A 19,176-nucleotide genomic window follows, 5' to 3' on the forward strand; every position below is an offset into this window, starting at 1 on the left:
AAATGTTTGGCACAATAAACATTAAGAGTTGACTATAAAGGTGTCCTCTTTATTACTGGTACGCCTAATGTAAAATACTGAATCTTACAAATAATTGTGAGGCTATATTGAGAATGCTTTTTAAATTAAAATCCAGAAAATATAAATATTCTTCTGGGGCTTTTGTTTTTTTTTTTTAACTTTTTATTGGTACTGGGGATCAAACTCATGACCACCTGCTTGCAAGGCAGGTGCTTATGCCACTGAGCTAAATCCCCAGTGTAAGAAAATATATTCTTATTAAGACAAACTACTATCATTGCTGTAACACAATCATATTCCTGAATATATCTTGGTGATGTCATGAAAAAATATATTCTTCATTTATTTTTATTGGATAAAAATTTTATATTTTCACAAGCAATTACTCAATTTGATGTTTAATTTTTTCAACCACATTGTAGCTTTGGTAGGTAAGATACTTTTCTGATACTTTAAAAATCATTGTCTAATGAGATTTGTCCTTCATAAAAGCATAATGAAGGATGCAAAATAATTTACTCACATTATTGATGATATGGGTATCTTCAATAAATAGTTAAATAACTTCAAAGTATTTGGGTTTTCATGCAAATGAAATCTGCATATGTGCATTGTTTTCATGAAAACAATGAAAAATACTTTTATAAATGTTTTGTTTTTAAGTCACAATATGTACATATAGAGACATGGTGAAATAACATCATATATATATTTATGTATGTATATGTGTGTATTTTTTTGCATTGCTTGAGATTGAACTCAGGTCTTTATATATGCTAGACAAGCAGTCTACTATATATCTCCAGGCTGACCTCTTTATAATTCTATTAAGAATTAACAGTTGTAATTAATATTAACGTATAGAACATAGTATAAATCAAAGAATAGTAAACTGGTAGCTGAACTGAATTTATATTTTAAACGAAAATTAGGTCACTCTTCTACTATTTTCATGTGTTAGTAAGTTGTATGATTCTTCCCCTTATTTTATGAATATTGTTTTTCTGGATTCATTAAAAATGTAGAAAGAGCCAGGGACTTTGCTCAGTGGCATAAATGCCTGCGTGGTAAGCACCAGGTCATGAGTTCAATCCCTGGTACCAAAAAAATTTAAAAAAAGTTTAGAAAGAAGGTGATTGTTTTATTTGCATAACAAGCTTAACAATATGATTTAAAGTATTTAAAGCACAAAAAGACAGGCTTATGAGACTATTTTAATATAAAATTATAACAGACTGCCAGTTTTGAGGCATTTTAGTACATAGAGTATCAATTAATTATTCTCTTTACCTATGAAAATTTTAATTACAAATATAACTAAGAGTTTAAAAATATTTTCTAGGTTCACTTTACTTATGGCATCACTGGGTTACATATATTCTCTTCTCTAATATTTATGGCAGTTAGTAATATGGAATTTTACTTGGCTTTTTCAGGAGTTAGGAATGGTTAATGTGATACATATGGTAATAGAGACATAATATATACTATTTTAATAAGTATTTAAAAATTAAATTCACCCAATATATTCAAAATTTCAGTATCTTATTTTCTCATACAATATATTCAAAATTATTTTTCATCAAATTAATGTTTCAAAGAACATTAATAGGACTCAACTAAAGTTTATTAGGTAATAATATTAAACATATCTACACCAAATGACTTCTAAAAGTATTTAATGCAAACTCTCATGCATTTGATGACATTTTATATTCATCACCCATGTCTATAGAACTTATACTTTTATAATGGGACAATTGAACTTCAGATAAAAAAAAACTTGGTAATATTTTCTTCTTTAAAAAAATAAAACTTAGGGAGTATTTTTGGAATGGATTCATATGTTGATACTAAACTTGTGAATGAAAACTCATTAAATATGAGCTAAAAGTAGTTGTTTACTATATATTTCAGAAAGAAAATAAGAGTGTTTATTAACTTGAAGATCAGTATGTCTTATATTCCATATTTGTAAACATTCAATCATTCAAATATTTACTAAGTTCTTACTGTATACCAAGAGTAATTCTAGGTGATGTACTATTTTATGTTTCAGTATTTCAGCAATATAGTATCTTGATACTTTTTATGCTTTGTGAAACTTACACAGCTTTTTAGACCATTCAGCCCTTCATATTTAACTATTATCTTTTGTCTAAATGCGGCTATTCCAATTTATAAAAAAGACACCTATTTTCCCTTTAAATTATATAAATATTTTATTTTTAAAGTCAGTGGATAAAATTAACTTGTCCCCATGTGGCCCAACCCCAAGCTTCCTCCCAGCCTTTGACTCTTGAACAGCCAAGATTAAGATAATACTAACTCACAAAAGTTCTTCCCTTTTTAACAAAAATCAAACATGAAGAAAAATCTCCTGTCAAAATGGATTGAGTCGTATTCCAGTTCCTAAAGGTGAGAAGGGATTCACCTTTGCCCACATCAAAGCATCATTCAATGAGATAGCAGATTTCCCATCTTCCAGGAAAAACACAGGGCCCTGCACATGGTAAGAGTTGAGAAAAGATGAAATTATAAATTCAAATCATCATTTTAAATTTCTGGTAATAAAATCACTGCAGTAAAACCCCCTGGTGATATTGAAGCCATGCGAATAGGGAGTTTAACACGAGAAAAATATTTTTATGATCTATTATCAAATATAAATATATTTTCAAATATATCATTATTCCATTACATCTGTAAAAACAGAATTTTATTGTGTAACTTGAATTCTTTGTGTACAATAGTATTATCAATGCCAACAGGTATTCTTAGTCTATTAGTTTCCACAAAGTTGATTTACTTTACAAAAAATGCATATAACTTGGTAATAGACTTAAATATATTTCACTGCTTTAATCATGTAGCCTTTTTTAGAATAGCTTGATAAATTACTAAAGCCAGAAACTTCTATTCTCTAGCAGATGAATATTGATGGTCGACTAATCTGTATATGTATCTAACTTAAAATGTTTTTCAATCATGTGACATAAGGACATATTTGCTGTTTAGTTACATCACTTACTCTGTATGTCCTGGTGGTTATGAAAAAATATTTGAAACAAATTATCCAGATCTCAGAGGAAAAACATGATTTAAAAACCACAAAATGAAAAAGAAATCATTTTTGTAATTATGTTGTGATGTTTTTAGTCATGATTAAAACGGTACACTTCTCTGTTAGCTAATTATGTCTGGATATTCACCATAGGACTAGATACTTGAAATTTCAGCATACAAATGTAAACACATTAATTTCTGTTGAAATGGAAATCAGAAAGTAGCCCTCCATATTATCAGTCAGGTGTGTTTTATTGTATAGGAGATAATTAATAGGTCCTACCCTGAGTGTAGGTTTGGACATAGAGAGTTTAGATATTATCTACTAGGACCTTTGGCTATCCTAGATGCAAAAGAGGAATCTTCAGAAAAGAGGAGAAAAGGAATACGAACTTGCCAAATATTAGAATAATGTACAGAGGGCAGTGAGTGCTGAAGATATATGCCAAGAACTCCATAGTGTTTTCACTGCTTTGCCTCTCCATTTCTGAACAGGCATGTGTAACAAGGGTTTATACAACTGACCTTGGTTTTGGAACATACTCTTATACACTGAAGTTTTAGTTTGCAATGGCTGGCTACACCGTAGGAAAGATTTACATGCATATCCAGCTATTCCATTTATTTTGAGTGGCAGTGTAAAAAACTATCTTCCTCATTGACCTAACATTTCAACATAAGAAATGTAATTTTTAACATTCTATTATAAATACAAGAAGTGAGTCATTAAAATGTACATATTACTGGGAGTGGAGCTCTTTGGCTCAGTGTGTACGCTACATTACATTTCATGATATTCAGCACTGCTTACTTTATTAGGCCTCCTGAAATTAGACTCCAAAATGATGAGAATTAACTACTTATTTAAGATAATGATATGTCTTGGCATCACTCATTATTATTAATTTGATGTACATTAGGGGCCATTCTTTCAGAATCAGTTATCTCTAATGATAGAGGCCAATAATTTTTAATTGTTCAAAGTTCCATAACTTGTGCAAAAACATAAAATACTTCAATACCATAAATAATTTAGTTTTTATTACTTTGTACAACATGGAAGTTAGAAAGTTGACCAACTGATAAAATTATTTGTATCTATTGATTAATATTTTATCTCTCTTATTTAATTTCCTTTAGGAAATGACCTATATATATTCTAAAACATTTGTAACTGATTACATATATGTATATGCATATAATATGAATTATTTTATGACACTAGTGTAATGACTAAATTTCTTTTAAGGGGAAATAATTCATTTATTCTAAGGGCAATATTTTCTTACTGGGTCGTACATCTGTAAATAGATGTAGGACCCAGTAAGAAAATATTTTTATCTAGCTTATGCTTATTTTAAGATAATATTTCAAAAATAAATACATAAATACAATAGAAATACACAAAGTATATCTGAAATGAGGTTGTACCTGGATTTTTAATCCTGTAAGACAAGAGATGTGAACGTCAGAATGACTTGGAAGATTTGATCCAGTCACATAATCTGGTCCAATAATTATTTTTAGTGGCACTTCTTTTAATCTCTTTAATACAGTTCCATAAACCATTCTTTGCAAATCAGAAGGGGGCGTGTATGGAGATTCGTCTGATGATCTATTTTCAACAGATATTAAATCCTTATTTTATAGAACTAAAGCATTATTGATGTTTAGGTAAAAATAGTTTCTGATGATTATTACTTCCTCTTTATTAAGGGAGGCAAATCAATTTTTGTCAAATTATTGAAAACAAACTTTAAAAAGTTAAGAAAAATACTATAAATTACTTCTGTATGTACTATAAACAAAGATTTATTATTCTTCTAAAATTGATAATGAGGCTATGCCTCTGTCTGTAACATTAAATTTATTTTGTATTCTAATTTTTATATCTTCACTCACTGGTTGGTGAACTGTGTGCAAGCTCTCCATGCATCCAATTCCTCAGAAAGTTGTTCAATTTTTATAGGTACTGATACTTCTCGACGTTTTAATAACTGACTGAAACAAGTGAAAAAAATTAAAGTCTGTCATAAAAAGCAGATATAAGAAAATAAAAATTTTAACACAATTTTGGATTTAACAGTTATTACAAGTGTGTGCATTTATCATGATTATATATATGTGTATGTGTATTATTATATTTATGTGCACATTTGTAAGGTGTGATCAAAATATATGGTAGTATTCAAATTTTTAAAAATTATTACAGTAAAAGACACATTATCATTAATTTTCTCAAGATATTCCTCCTCCCTCTGAACACCTTCTATTACTGTCCTTGGCACTTCGTGAAGCAGTTTCAAAGGACTCTTTCATGAGTCTCTTTACAAGGTATGATTACAGTGAATGCTGCTGCCACGTGTCATCCGACAGCAAAGCGAGCCTGCACAAATATTGCGGTGTGTCCTCATCAGCCTTGTTCATCAGATTTGGCATCACGTCACTGCAGTCTCTCTCCAGAAGTCAAAATGACCATGAAAGGTACAACTATTGTACTGATTCAGGGCACAGAGATGGCCCCAACAGTGCAAGTAAAGAACACTCATAACAGACTCGACCTCCTGTGCTGCTTTAGAAAGGAGCAAGAATAGTAAGTTCTTCAAAGTAGGGCGGGTATTTTAGGGGATCAATGTCAATGTGTCTTTTACCGTAATAATTTTAGAAAAACAGACACTAGCCATATTTTTAGGACACTTTGTATAAACAGTCACTGTATGATCAACAATTAAGTCCCTGATAAGTTCAAGATGCTAAGACATACTGACTGCATACCAGTGCAATATATGCACACTTATGTTTATGGCAACATAGTTTATAACGGGTACATTTTGGAAACAGCCCAAATGTCTATCAACAGTGAATGGATAAAGAAGATGTGTGGTTTTTAAAAAATGTATAATATAAAGGAGGATAAAGTTGAGATCTTTCTAGTTAAATGGATGCATCTTGAGGCCATACCCTTAAATGAAATAAATTGGATACACATTGTTCCTCTGGCATTAGAAGCTGAAAGTGTAAATAAGGAGGAGCACGATGTATAATAGATTTTGTGAAATAGAGAATGTTTAAATGGGAAGGGAGACTAAGGAAGAAGGGGAAAAGAAAGAAAGTGAGAAAAGAAGGAAAAATGGAAACAAAGCTTTTGTAAATAATGAAAAGGAGAGAGGTTAAAGTGAAAGTAGGAGAATGGGAAAAGAGAAGAATCAAGATAGATCCTGAATAGATACAAATTCTCTATGATGAACACGATCATTATGTGTACCTAAAGTATACCAATAAACAGAATTCATAAAGGAAGCAATACTGGCTAAATGAAGGATTTAATGTATAAGGAGACAAATTAATGAATTAAATAATAAAAGGAGAGAGGTTAGTCAAACGAAGAAATTTTTAAAGATAAACCAAATGAGAGAGAAGACTTAATCATGCCCACGATTCTTTAATCCAAGATAGCAGAAATATAATGACAACATTAAGGAGTACAGGAGAAGGAGTAGATTGGAGAAGTTCATTTTAATTCTGACTATAGTGAGTTTAATGCTGAAGAGCTTGGGAATAGGCTACCCTCAGTATAAAATCTTGAAGAGAGGTGTTAAGTGCAGTTACATAATGGTGAAGGTTCTAGAGGAGAGTATGGAAAGGACGGGAAAGATTGGAAAGGGGAAGAGAGGGAGGAGGGAGAGGAAAAGACGGATGAAAGATTGAGAATGAAAATGGATAACTGTGTATTCAGTGGGCTAGAAAAATAAACATAGGCAGCAAGATGAGACAACACGGACTGAAGCATCAGAGAAGTTCTTGAAAACTGAGTTATTTAAGTTCTCTTTCTTTTTTCCTTTACCAGACATTTTCAAAAATCTTTCCTGTCTTACAATAAAATCCTCCTTTTTACTGTTGATAATAAAGAATGATTTGCTGTTTGCTTTCAATACTGAAGTCCAAATATATTTTTTTAAGGAGAAAAAGGAAAAAAATAGAAAAAGGGTACAAGTCATACAAAATTTAAAAAATAAACAGTAAGAAATCACTAGTTAATAGATTACATATTCTCATCTTAGAAATAGTTGTTCAAGTTACAAATTTGAAGCATATAAAGTGGACTTTCAAACAGTGAGAGTGCAAACAGTTTTGTTCAATGATCCAAAAAACACTCAGTAATATGGTTATCTATCTTATGATATATCCTGCCCAACTGTCCCTAGAAATTGATGGAAAAACAAGGTGCTTCCAGGATAAAGAGGAACTAGGGAAATTTGCAACCACCAATTCAACTCGACAAAGAATACTGCAGGATAGTCTAAAAAAGGAAAATACCAAGATTCCAGAAATAGTGGCGGAGAGGCCACAATGAATGGAGCAGAAAACGAAATGAAGAAGACAAACTGACAACAAACGACAGAAAAAGAGCTCAACAGAAGTCCAAATATTTGAACATACGTTAAACATCATTTTAATTCTGTGCGGTACAGCCCTGTGTTCCTATAATGAATTCTAATCCTGTTAAAAACTGCTTCTTGGTTATGTTGTCTGCATTGAAACCTGTGTTCCTTGAGTACTCTGATAACGTTAACCCTACATTATTGGTTAGGTTGCTCTAGGCGGCAGCTGCTTCTCCCTTATCATGGGTAGGAGTTAAGAGTCCTCTCAGAATTCTCTCAGAATCTTCTACCTCATATGAAGGCTACTCATAAAAATCACTTACTCTGTATATCCTTAGTCTCTCAGCATTCAGTTATAAAAGATCACCAACTATGTCATTTACCAAACTAGTTTTGAAAACTGATTTTTATGGAAGGCATTGTGAATTTTATTTTTTGAGAACAAGTTTTAATCATAATGGCGTAAGCATATTAGAAAATATAAGAGCCTGGTTGGTATGCCTGAATATCAGGTTATGCCTGAATATCAAATACTGTGTTACCTGGCATTCACAAACTTATTATATTTTACATTTTCCTGCTTATACGGGTTGAAAAGCTATCATACCTAGTTTTGCGTTTTAAAAGTAGGGTTATACAGTTATGGCCAGTGAGATGCAGGAGTGATTTCCTAAGGAGGATTTTCCTTCCTGAATCAAATGCTCTTTGTCTCTCAATCTTACTTTTATTTGTGGCTTAGAATGTAGGTATAATATATAGAGGACAAGCAGCTACCTTGTATCTTTAACTTTAGGAAACTAACAAAAGAAGAAAGAAGCTAAGAATGTCAGAGTTGAAAGATGAGAAGAATTCAGTTTCTTAATGGAATCCAAGGATAACTTTAACAGCTCTGGAATGCTTACCTCAAGTGTCTTGATACACAAGACCAGCAAACTCTATATAAATACTTAAGCTAGTATTAAGATTCCAGTATTTATAGCCTAATGAATTATTAATTCATGTATTTAACTGCTGCATTCTTATAAATCACAGACTGAGTAAATAAAAGAGTGCATGTTAATATGACATTTGATAATAATACATTACCTGAATGTAATAATATACTTGCTTTTTAATCCACTTACAGATTATCTATCTCACAAAAAGAATTCTCTAATTCCATGACAAAAAAGTTTGTTTTTTTTTTTTTTTTTTACCTTGTGTACTCATAAAGTGCTGGAACAATGCTTCGGTACTCTCTCTTGATAGCCAATAATGCACCAATATAACCACACAGTATGAGTAACTCATTGCGAGCTCTGTAAGAGAATATATGTTTTTTAATTCCAAAATTTGAGGTGTAGAATATTATTCTCATTGGTACAAGCTCATGTACTTGAACATATAGTCTAATGAGTGAAATCTCTACCAACATGTTTAGAAAATTTTGTAATTTGAGAGATTATTTACATCATTTACTAATTTCTATTCAGACATTCTTGTTATATCATCCGTTGTAATTTAGGATGAAAGTCTCTAAGTAGCTTTAAACTCTTGCCAACTTGTTTCCTCTGTTTCCTCATGGCTGTTCTTTTCCTTTCAGTCTAGGGGCTGAAACAAGGCCTAAAGCACACCAAGCAAGTGCCTCACCACTAACCCAGTTTTTCCAGCTCCCCCCGACATCATTTTCATAACATTTATCTCTAAGTAACCCCTTGCTCAAATTTGGGAACCGGTGGCACATTGTACAGGCTCTGAGAAAAGGCAGGACATCTCTACTATATTTTCTGCTGGGGAATTTTACCAGTTTCTCAGGCTAAGTCATCTTTTCCACACAGATTTAAAACAAAACAAAACAAAACAAAATTCCAAAGCCTCTCTTTCAAATCAGAGCTGACTCTGATATGCAGAAAACAATGTCCTTAAATAATACTTAAATTTAGAGTTGGCATTATTTTCTGTCTCCTAGTACTTATATTTTGTTAATCAAAGCCTCAGATAATATCTTACATACAATCAATATTTAGCAAACATAATCAATAGTTTTTTGAGGACTTGAAACTCAAAATAGTCTGAAAGCTTTGAATTTGCCTTCTTTGAACCATGTGGCCATGAATGTAATGTATATAGGCATATGTACACACAGACACACACATCAGTACACACACTAGACATTAAGGGGGCAGCTAATATTTAATGTTCGTTTCAAGTTGACTTCTGTGCTTTTAAAAAAGAAAATGACAAAAAATATGTTTTCTGTAAGTGCAGTACCTGTCAAATATGATTCTATTTCTTGATCTAAACACCAATAATTGAACCATTTCAAAACCTTACATTTGATTCTCTTTTGTAGTTTGGAGAAAAAGTACTCACTCAGTACAAGTATGCAAGAGCAATTTTTCAGTACGAATATAACTTAATAGGTCAAGAACAGGGTAAATGGTATCCAAGGTCCAATTTGAATTACTGATGCATTCTGGGAAAATAAAAGATTCTCTGAATATAAGTTCAAAATGTATTTATCAATTCTTAATTTATGTAACTAATTCTGTATCAGACAGTCTGTTTTATTTTTTAGATTATAACTATTTTTTTTAATCAGTGTCTTTTAAGTTTCCATTCTGTAAAGTCAGAAGACATGGCATACTTTACAATAGTAAGCTCTTTCTTAAATTTAGGATAACTAAATCTTCATTTGAACAATAAGATGAAATAAATGAGTAGATTTTAAAATTATATTATCAACCTAAAACTTACCTTTAACAAAGCCAAGACCAATAGGAAGGGCTTTTTCAGGTTCTTGACATAATAAATAATATTTTATAGTGTCAAACACATTGCCATCTGCATGGGCTGTCTCAGCTAACTGCAGACATTCTTCTGCCATGGGTAGTTTGTACTAGGAAACAATTGATTTAATGACGATGTTACTAACACAGGGACAAAAGCAATAGGATAAGTACTAAATATTTCCATTTATCCAGTCTGTTTTATTAATTTATGTTGCTCAAAATAAATGTAAATGAGATTACTAATATTGAGTATATATTTATGAAAATACCTTTAATATCTAAGAACAGTGTGTCATTAGTTATGAATCAGTAGTTTTTGTCAAAGTCCTAATAAAAGAGGAAGAATTAAGTGATGGGCAATTTATCAAAATCAGTTATCTAGAATAAACATACATAAACAAACAAAGAAACATTGTCAAAAGTCACACTAAATGCAGCAAACATAAAAGGTACATCATTATATGTGCTCTTAACTACTATTGTGTTTAGCTGTCAGACTACACAATTTTATTTCAAAGAGGCTAAAAAGCACACAAATGTTAAGATTAGATATTCTGAAATGCATACAAGCTAGAGGTTTTTGGTTCAAGAATTTTCACCATTACAACATGAAAAACCACATACGCATTTTTTTCTGTTAAAACTGAGAGTCTTGCCCTCCATTACACAAATTTTTGTGGTAATATAATATGGATAGAGATTAAGTTATCTTTTATATCAAAACCACACGTGCTTACAACTTCTAAAACTCAAAAGTTTGCTTCTAGACAGCACTGAGAGTACATTACTTCATTCAATTTATGTATTAATGCATTTTTGAATAGTTTGAAATTCTTGTATTGTTTAAAATTAAGTAAAATGACTATTACAGATCTTTCATTCTCAAAAGAATGACAATAAGCTGAATTAAGGGAACTGTCACATATACAGCTTCTCTTCTGGCATCCTTACTTATGAATCAACAATAATTTACCAACCAACTAGTATGGGGCTAGATATTGTGTCTAGCTAGAATTTTTAAAAAGCTTCTTTGCTGTAATAAATGCAAAGGATAGAAGGAATCAAAATGGTTCTCTCTGAAATTTCATTCTCAAATGAATATAAAAGTGATTCTTGTCCTATTTTGAAATTCCCCAAATTATACAATGACATGTTTGAAGATGGATTTTAGTATTGCTTGTGAAACTTCAAGTTATTAAAATTTTTATAGATTCTAATCTTTGTAACGAGCTACTAATGAAATCTGACTGGAAAGTCTCATTACACCCTTTTAGAATGTGTGAGGAAGACCAGGGAAATAGTCTTCTTGGCTGTGTCAGTAGGTTGAAGAAAGGGAGGTGCTGCTCAATGATACAGAATTCAGCAAAACAGGAGGAACAGGTACTGTATTGCTGTTCTGTTGCAAAGCAAGATGACTACAGTCCAAAATGTATATTTAAAAGTAGCTAAAAGATTTTAAGTATGCTTATCACAAATCCCTAACACCACACACACACACACACACAAAATAAACATGTAAAAAAAAAAACCCATAGCTTTTAGTTACCCTGTTTACAAAAGGGTACAGCTTATTTTTTAAAAAGTCAAGAAGTATAAAGCGTATAAAGAAGTTACGATTTTCCATAATCTTACAATTTACTGATAACTGGTTTTTGTTGCTCTTTTGAGACAATTTCTCACTGTGTAGTACAGGCTGGCCTTAAACACATGGCAATCCTCCTGTCTCAGCCTCCCAAATAATAGCATTTCGGGCATGTGCTACTGCAATGGGTGATTAACACTGTGTGATTTGAGAAGTTTAGAAGTTTGTCTAAGGGTCTTAGTAGGGCCGGGTTCCCCACTTTGTAAACATCCTCATTGTGTGCAAGGGGAGAGCATGGAGATGGTGTGAGTGCTATACCCGCTCTAAGGGGAAGGGTGCACAGCTTACAACATAAGGAAAGAATGAGGCTTGCTCTCCCCTCTTTGGCACTTGTTGCCTTTGCTGTTTGCTGCTGCCTTGAGGTATTGCTCCTCTGCCCCGCGCCACCCCGCCTTGGAGCCAGGTTATTACAGACTAAAACCTCCACAAACTGTGAGCTAAATAAACCTTTCCCTCTTTAACTTTGCTTGTGAGGTATTTTGTCCCAGCAACAAGAGAAAAGTAACCAAGACACCACTGTGCCCAGCTTCTACTGATAACATTTGACATTTATCCTTTCACAAATATTTTCTGTGATTTCACACATCCATCCCTCCACATATACTTTTGGATTATTTATAATAACATAATATTAAGTAAATATATGTTCCATTGAAGAAAAAAACTCAAGGTTCAAAAACTACTATACTAATATTTTTCTTAAGAGAACTTTTAAACATTTTCTTACATATGTAAAAAATAAAACTATATATTCAGTTACTTTCAAAATGAAATCATATACCATGTGGATAGTTTTGTGATCTACATTCAACTGCATTTTATAGGTCTTTACTCATACCAACAAAAAATCTCATTTTAATGGATTAATAACTGAAATATAAAAATGTGCTGCAATTTATATAGATAATATTATTAAACATTTAATAATTTATGTGTAATGTCATATATGAATTCACATAGTCTGCAAAGGAGTACAGCCTTTTGTTAAATACATTAGAATAATGCCTATGAATTTCTTTATATTTCATTAAGTTTTGAAAGATCTTTAGATTGTCTGTTTTAGAAAGTTAGCAAACAAATCCTTCAAATGTAAACTGGTATAGAGGAAAGGCCTGTGATTTGGAGAAAGTCCTGTGAAAGTCAAAATTCCTACTTCACCTTTCATTAATTTAGGCAAGTCTTTTCTTCTCTCTGAATTTACTTGCCTTGTAAAATAGAACAATGTTCTGTGTTTGTCGTGTTTTCACTACACTTAAGTACTGTACGAATACATGTAAAAATTTAACGTGCAAAGCACACAAACTCAATAAATGTGACATTGTTATAATTTTGTTGAATTTATAAGAATCTTGAAGGGAACACACACTTATTTTTATGCATGTTATCTCTATTTGTATCAACTTTAAATTAGTTGAACCATTATACTGCATTTCAAATGTGAATCTTAAATATCATCAAACATACTTTCTCATGAAGATCATTTATTTCTTCAGTACACCCTGGGTAGAAAGCACAGAGTTTTACTAAATGTAGTTCATTATTAGGAATCATCATCAGAAGATCGGCTGCCAAATTCCTATTCACAAAATAAAAGGAAAAATTTTAGAAAATGATATAAAAGTGAGATTTTTAGCTAGTTCAAAAGGGGACTCCTCTAATGTACTTCCTTTACATTTTAACTTACACAAACAGTGCTAATTTTCTAGTTAATCATGAAACTCCTATAAATGTACATTACAGATCAAAGATTGTGAAAAATAAATTATCAAATTCCTAAATATAGTATTTTTTAAATAAATAAACTTTACATATAAGAGTCTTTACATATTTACAACCTAGGGTATTATTATAATTCTCTAACCAAAGTAGCTTTGGATGTTTTTCAGAGCAAACTATAGATCCAATATTGTGAGTCAACTCTTGTTATCTTTTTTTTTTTGGTCGGTACCAGGGATCGAACTCACGACTACCTTCTTGCAAGGCAGGCGCTTATGCTGCTGAACTAAATCCCCAGCCCCAACTCTTGTAATCTTTGCAATAATGGAAATTCTATTAATAGAGTTTAGGATTTTTGGAAATTCTGCATATTTCTTAAAATTTCAGTAGAAATTGATATAATGTAACTTTTTGTTTCTTAAAGACTGAATAAATGGAATAAATCTTTTAAGAGTTTTAAAAATATAAAATGATATGAATTTAACACTTCATAAGTTGTTTTTCCTAAAATACATTGTTCAAATCATTAGGTGAAGAGTATTGTAATTCAGAAAATACCCAATTTTCAGTGATCCAAATGTCTTTAATTTTTCAAACAATTGGTATATAAATATTCAGACTGACTTTAGAATAGGTGATATTTCAAGTGAGAATTTATTAAGGTGCGCACCAGAGACTGAGGGGAAAGTCTTCCAGTTGTTCATGAAGACTTTAATAAAATATATACTGCATATTTACATGAATCAATAATTTCTTAAAAACACAAGACTGCTTAATCAAGATTAGAGGTTATACAACATAAATGAAGATAATTTGTAATATCTGGTATCAAATCCAACATTTTATTAAACATCCTCCCCACACACTATTCCAACAGTAACATTATAAATTAGGATACTTAAGGTTTTCAGAATTAATATAAAACTTTAGAGAGATACCATCAAATTTCGTGTAAAATATTTTAGTACTTCAACATTTTAAAAATAATTTTCTATATAAGATCAACAGAGAATTACTAAATTATTTTCCCATAACCACTAAACATAATGTCCTCTTAAAATGTCATATATACCAGTAGGTAAAACTTTGAGGATTTTTAAATTTCCAAATTAAAATAATTTACCGGTTTTCGCTAAAAAGCAGGAATGACTTATATATTTTCTAACAAAATTTAATAAGCTTTAAATATTATCCATGAGAGTATAGAATTAGCATTTGCTTTTATACTTTATGAAAAGCTTCACTAAAACCATATTTAAACTTTTATCAACTGGGAACAAATGATTTTCTAACCAAAGAATTGTATCATAATTTAGTGAAATTTATAGTAAAGTGAACAATTTTTTTAGTTTCTATTTTTTGAAAATTCAGAACATGGATGGAGGGCAAATATGTGTGTGTGTATGTGTGTGTGTGTGTGTTCAGTATTACAAACCAAACAAATTATCTAAACTCAAATTTCATTACGAGAATGCTTACTTTACTTCGCTTAGTTTAGTTATTATTTGCAATTACAGAAATCCACAATTTACTTATTTTACAAATTTTAAGTGTATTCATGAATGATTTTGTACCTAAATTATAGGAACTGTTCTGATTTGTTGCTGGTTACATTTTATTTGCTGAACTAGCCATATAAATTATATGAAATGGTAGTCTTTGAAGAAAAATGAAAATATTTAAGGTACAGTTTTTAATATACAGACAGTTCTTTTTTTTTTTCTTTTTCATTTTCATTTTTATAGGTACCAGGGATCAAACTCACGACCGCACAGTTGCAAGGCAGGTGCTTATGCCGCTGAGCTAAATGCCCAGCCCCTATATAGACAGTTCTTAAATATTCAAAACAGTATACATATAAAATTTTAAAAATAAAACTAGGTGATACCTGTATCCAACAGATGGAAAACTAAAAAGAAAATATTGAATATGAATATCAAGTAGAAACAAATTTTTATCAGTAAATGTAAAAATTATGAAGTTTTTGATTTATAAAATTATGCAACTTCTCTAAATTTTATAGCTATTTACTGTATTTTAATCTCTAGAACTCTACTAAATAGTACAAAGATCATAGATTTCTCTAGAAATTAACCAAGTTGGCACCATATTTTCTTTAGAATTTGAACTTTATTTTGATTTCTAGTACACATGTCTATGTGTATCTATGACTATATATGGGAGGAATTCTTGCAGGCAGAGTTAAAATTAATGGAAGTTGTTTCATTTTAATTAAAAGTAACTAAGACATATAGCTTGTTAGAAGATATTTAAACATATTTTAAATATATGTGTTTGGTATGTTTTACCTTCATTAAAAGTAATCTCATTTCATTAGATTAGATAGTGAGTTTTAGTATGGAGTTAGCCATTAATTTGAGTTAGAGTTCATGTTTTGACTGGACCTAAAACAAATCATAGTACCTTTGTAATTGACTATATAAAGTTCTTGACAGAGGATGTTTGGATACCCTTTAAAGGATGATCAGTATTAAATACATGAACCTCTCATGCTGTGACAGTTAATTGTGACTATCAAACTGATGAGATTAAGAGACAGCTAACAGATTACTAATGTGCACTTCTTGGTGAATGGGGTATGACCCTGGGGAATGTATCTGGTTCCTATTCCTTTTTTTTTCTGGTACTCTTTCAACTGGCATGGCTTCCGAGTCACCATGAAATAAGCAGCATTACTCCTCCAGACACTTCCACTGGGAAGTTTGTGCACTGGAGCTAGCCAGTCCAGGACTGAAACCTCCAAACCATAAACCAAAAATAAAGTTCTACTTTAAGTTTTATGCATCAGGTAGTTTGTCCCAGAAATGAGAGAGCTGACTGATATACCCGCTAACGGTAGGAAATCACTACATCACTACATTTTGATGGAGGAAGAAGCCCTTACATCATGGTAAGGTATGTATAAAAATTAGACCAACCATTAAATTTCTGATTCAGTATGAATCTTCCAGATTCAGAAAAAAAAAATGGGGAATAGAAAGTGTGATCTTTTTTTTTTTAAGCTGGCTACAGTTAAGGAGGTGGTGTAGCTAAGAGTACCAACATTAGAACCAGTGTATGTAGGTCCGAATCTTGGCTATACAACTGAGACCTCAGGCAAATCAAAACTGTTTCACAGGAGCTATTTATCAAGTGCAAAATGCTTAAAATAGTGCTTGGTATACAGTAAGCAGTATAGACATTATTATTATTATTGTACCACTCAATAATTATAATCACTTTATGGCTCTATCAAAAGGGTATATGTAAAAAAATGGTGTATGTATACATACATCATGAAATGTGTAATGGGAACAGGTGAGTGTCCTGATGAAGTTTATTGAGATTTTAAGAAGAGAAGATAAAACTAAAATCATTATTCAGCAAACATCTCTTCAGTGACAGATAGCTTTCCTAGAGATGCTCTTAAAGATAGACTGCATAATCTAGGATTAGGCTCTGCAAATCTGAGAAAGAACTGTTCTGACTTTCATTTTCAGGTTATCTCAGGGGATTCTAAGGAGCTCTGCCAGAGTTTGGAGTCATAGCCTATTGTGAGTCTTCAGCAAAAACTATCTTTGTTATTGTTTTCACTTAGAAAAGTGACTATTTTTCAGGCCTAAACTAGAATACAGTATTTCACAAAAGAAAGTATAGATATTGAAAATTTTAAGAAGAAATTATGGTCCTGATATTCTTAAGAAGTACATATTTGTTATTCCATGACAATTTAGGTGCTCGAAACATGAAATTTTAGGCTATTTCAGGCTGAGTAATGGTAGATTTTCACAATAATATGGTTGTTCTCACTGTTGCTTAATTCCTCTGTCACCATTTCCTCATAGTGCGGTTAATCTTATCAACATGACTGGAATAAGACACTCCTGTAGAAGTGACTGGATTGTGCAAGTGTCAATCTCATCAACAGGTTTGAGCTCATAGCTGAAGGGCGTTTTAGGAGGAGCAGTTGAGTTAGAGGAAGTGGGTCATGGATGGTGTGACCTGTGACTATATCTGGTCCCTGGTCTCTTCCTCTGTCTTGCTTTTTTATCTACCATAAATTGAACTGCATTACTGCTCCAGGCCTTTTGGCTGCAATGTTTCTGACTTGGAGCCACCTGGCCAGAGACTAAATAAAACCTCTAAAACTGTGAACCAACCTTCTCCTGTAAGTTGCAGGTACCCAGTATTTTGTCCCAGAGACAGGAAAGCTGATCAGAACAGTAACCTAACAATATCTTTTATAAGACAGTAGGTCCTATATTTTCCTATCGCATATCTTATCAAGTAAAATGTATAATATTTTTAAAAACACATGTCACGATAATTTAGAAATTCTTACCATGTGGGAATCATCATGCATTTTCTTGCCAGTAACTCCAAGGCATAGTGGGTTGCGGACATTGCAGATTCTCCTAGTACTGAACCCACTGAGACTGCCAGCTCCAGCTCATTTCCACGAATTAGGTAGGCCATAGCAAGCTTGCTCAATAAGAAAATAATTTCTTCAGTTTCATACATATTGGGTAGAATTATCATTCCCCTCCAAGCTTATAAAGTAAATAAAAATTAACTTGTAGAACAGTTACTGCTACAAAATATTGATTATAATGTTCCTATATAGTACCTAAATAAGAGTAATTAAATTGTTCATGTTAAAAAGCAGATGATGGGACATACCGGGAATTTTATCAGGTCAGCATTTGAGACTTTAGAAATACTGCTTCTATTATAATTAGTAATACTCTGCAGTATTCTCATCATGTCATTCAGTATATCAGAAAAGAATATAAATTCTAAAAAGCTTTCTCAAGATTGCACAATGATGAATTATTTCTCAAATCCAATACATCTGAGGATAAATTCAAATTACTTAATGTTTTTCTTATTATATGTGTGGGTCAATTGGAATGTACCTTAAAAGTATAAGACTATGAATAATGTATTGAAGTATACTAAAAACAAGTCCTTTCTTTCATTTGTATTCATTATCATAATCAAAACAACTATACATGAGGGTGTATTCACATCTTCACTTTAGCATTGAGGACACCTGAGATTCTGAGAGACTAACTGACAAGATGGTATGTGACAGAAACAGGACTCCAGGCTAGTTCTTTTGGTTCCAAATTCAGCAATTTTTTCTTTTGTGACATGCTATTACCCCTTATTTATGAATATAATATTTCATCCATGATGAAATATTTAAAGTGAGGTTTTTATAAATACATAACTTGTGATAAAAATAAACACATGAGAGCACATAGTCTACAGTGTCTACATGCACTGATTCAGCATGTCATCACTCAGGCTCCAAAGCATGCAAAATTGTATCTTACATAGAAGTCACTTAATCCTTCCCTCTCAAACACCATGACACATCAAAGAGCTTTCATCACATACACCAACTTGAAATGTTGTACCTCAATATTATCGACAGCCAGATGGCAACACGCAGCTTGCACTGCTCGACCATCCTGAAAATACCATTCTGCCAGTTCTTTACTGACTTTGTGCAGAAGTCTAGCGGAAAGAAAGAAAGAAAGAAAGAAAAAAGATACCCTTTATTAACATAAGG

General features: G+C 31.7%; 1 protein-coding gene across 9 annotated transcripts in view; it reads right to left on the reverse strand.

Annotated features, from left to right (window-relative positions):
• Positions 1–2,217: 2,217 nt before the first annotated feature.
• Wdr17 (WD repeat domain 17) overlaps positions 2,218–19,176 on the reverse strand; it is a 111,029-nt gene continuing 94,070 nt past the window's right edge. For 5 of the 9 annotated variants that reach the window (XM_063234726.1, XM_063234729.1, XM_063234731.1 and 2 more), the window contains 10 exons: positions 19,022–19,121; positions 17,941–18,080; positions 15,487–15,507; positions 13,347–13,458; positions 10,206–10,347; positions 9,822–9,924; positions 8,666–8,767; positions 4,990–5,088; positions 4,519–4,702; positions 2,218–2,524 (listed from right to left, as the gene is read on the reverse strand). In XM_063234726.1, the coding sequence (XP_063090796.1) occupies positions 2,405–2,524; positions 4,519–4,702; positions 4,990–5,088; positions 8,666–8,767; positions 9,822–9,924; positions 10,206–10,347; positions 13,347–13,458; positions 15,487–15,507; positions 17,941–18,080; positions 19,022–19,121 (1,123 nt within the window). In that variant the 3' untranslated portion in view covers positions 2,218–2,404. The remainder of the gene's footprint in view (positions 2,525–4,518; positions 4,703–4,989; positions 5,089–8,665; positions 8,768–9,821; positions 9,925–10,205; positions 10,348–13,346; positions 13,459–15,486; positions 15,508–17,940; positions 18,081–19,021; positions 19,122–19,176) is intronic. The other 4 variants (XM_063234728.1, XM_063234734.1, XM_063234732.1 and 1 more) reach the window with 3 other exon arrangements.

The sequence above is a fragment of the Cavia porcellus genome, unplaced genomic scaffold, assembly GCF_034190915.1.
Source record: "Cavia porcellus strain 051 isolate PalLab524CR breed Dunkin Hartley unplaced genomic scaffold, mCavPor4.1 scaffold_24, whole genome shotgun sequence".
NCBI classification, from domain to species: Eukaryota; Metazoa; Chordata; class Mammalia; order Rodentia; family Caviidae; genus Cavia; species Cavia porcellus.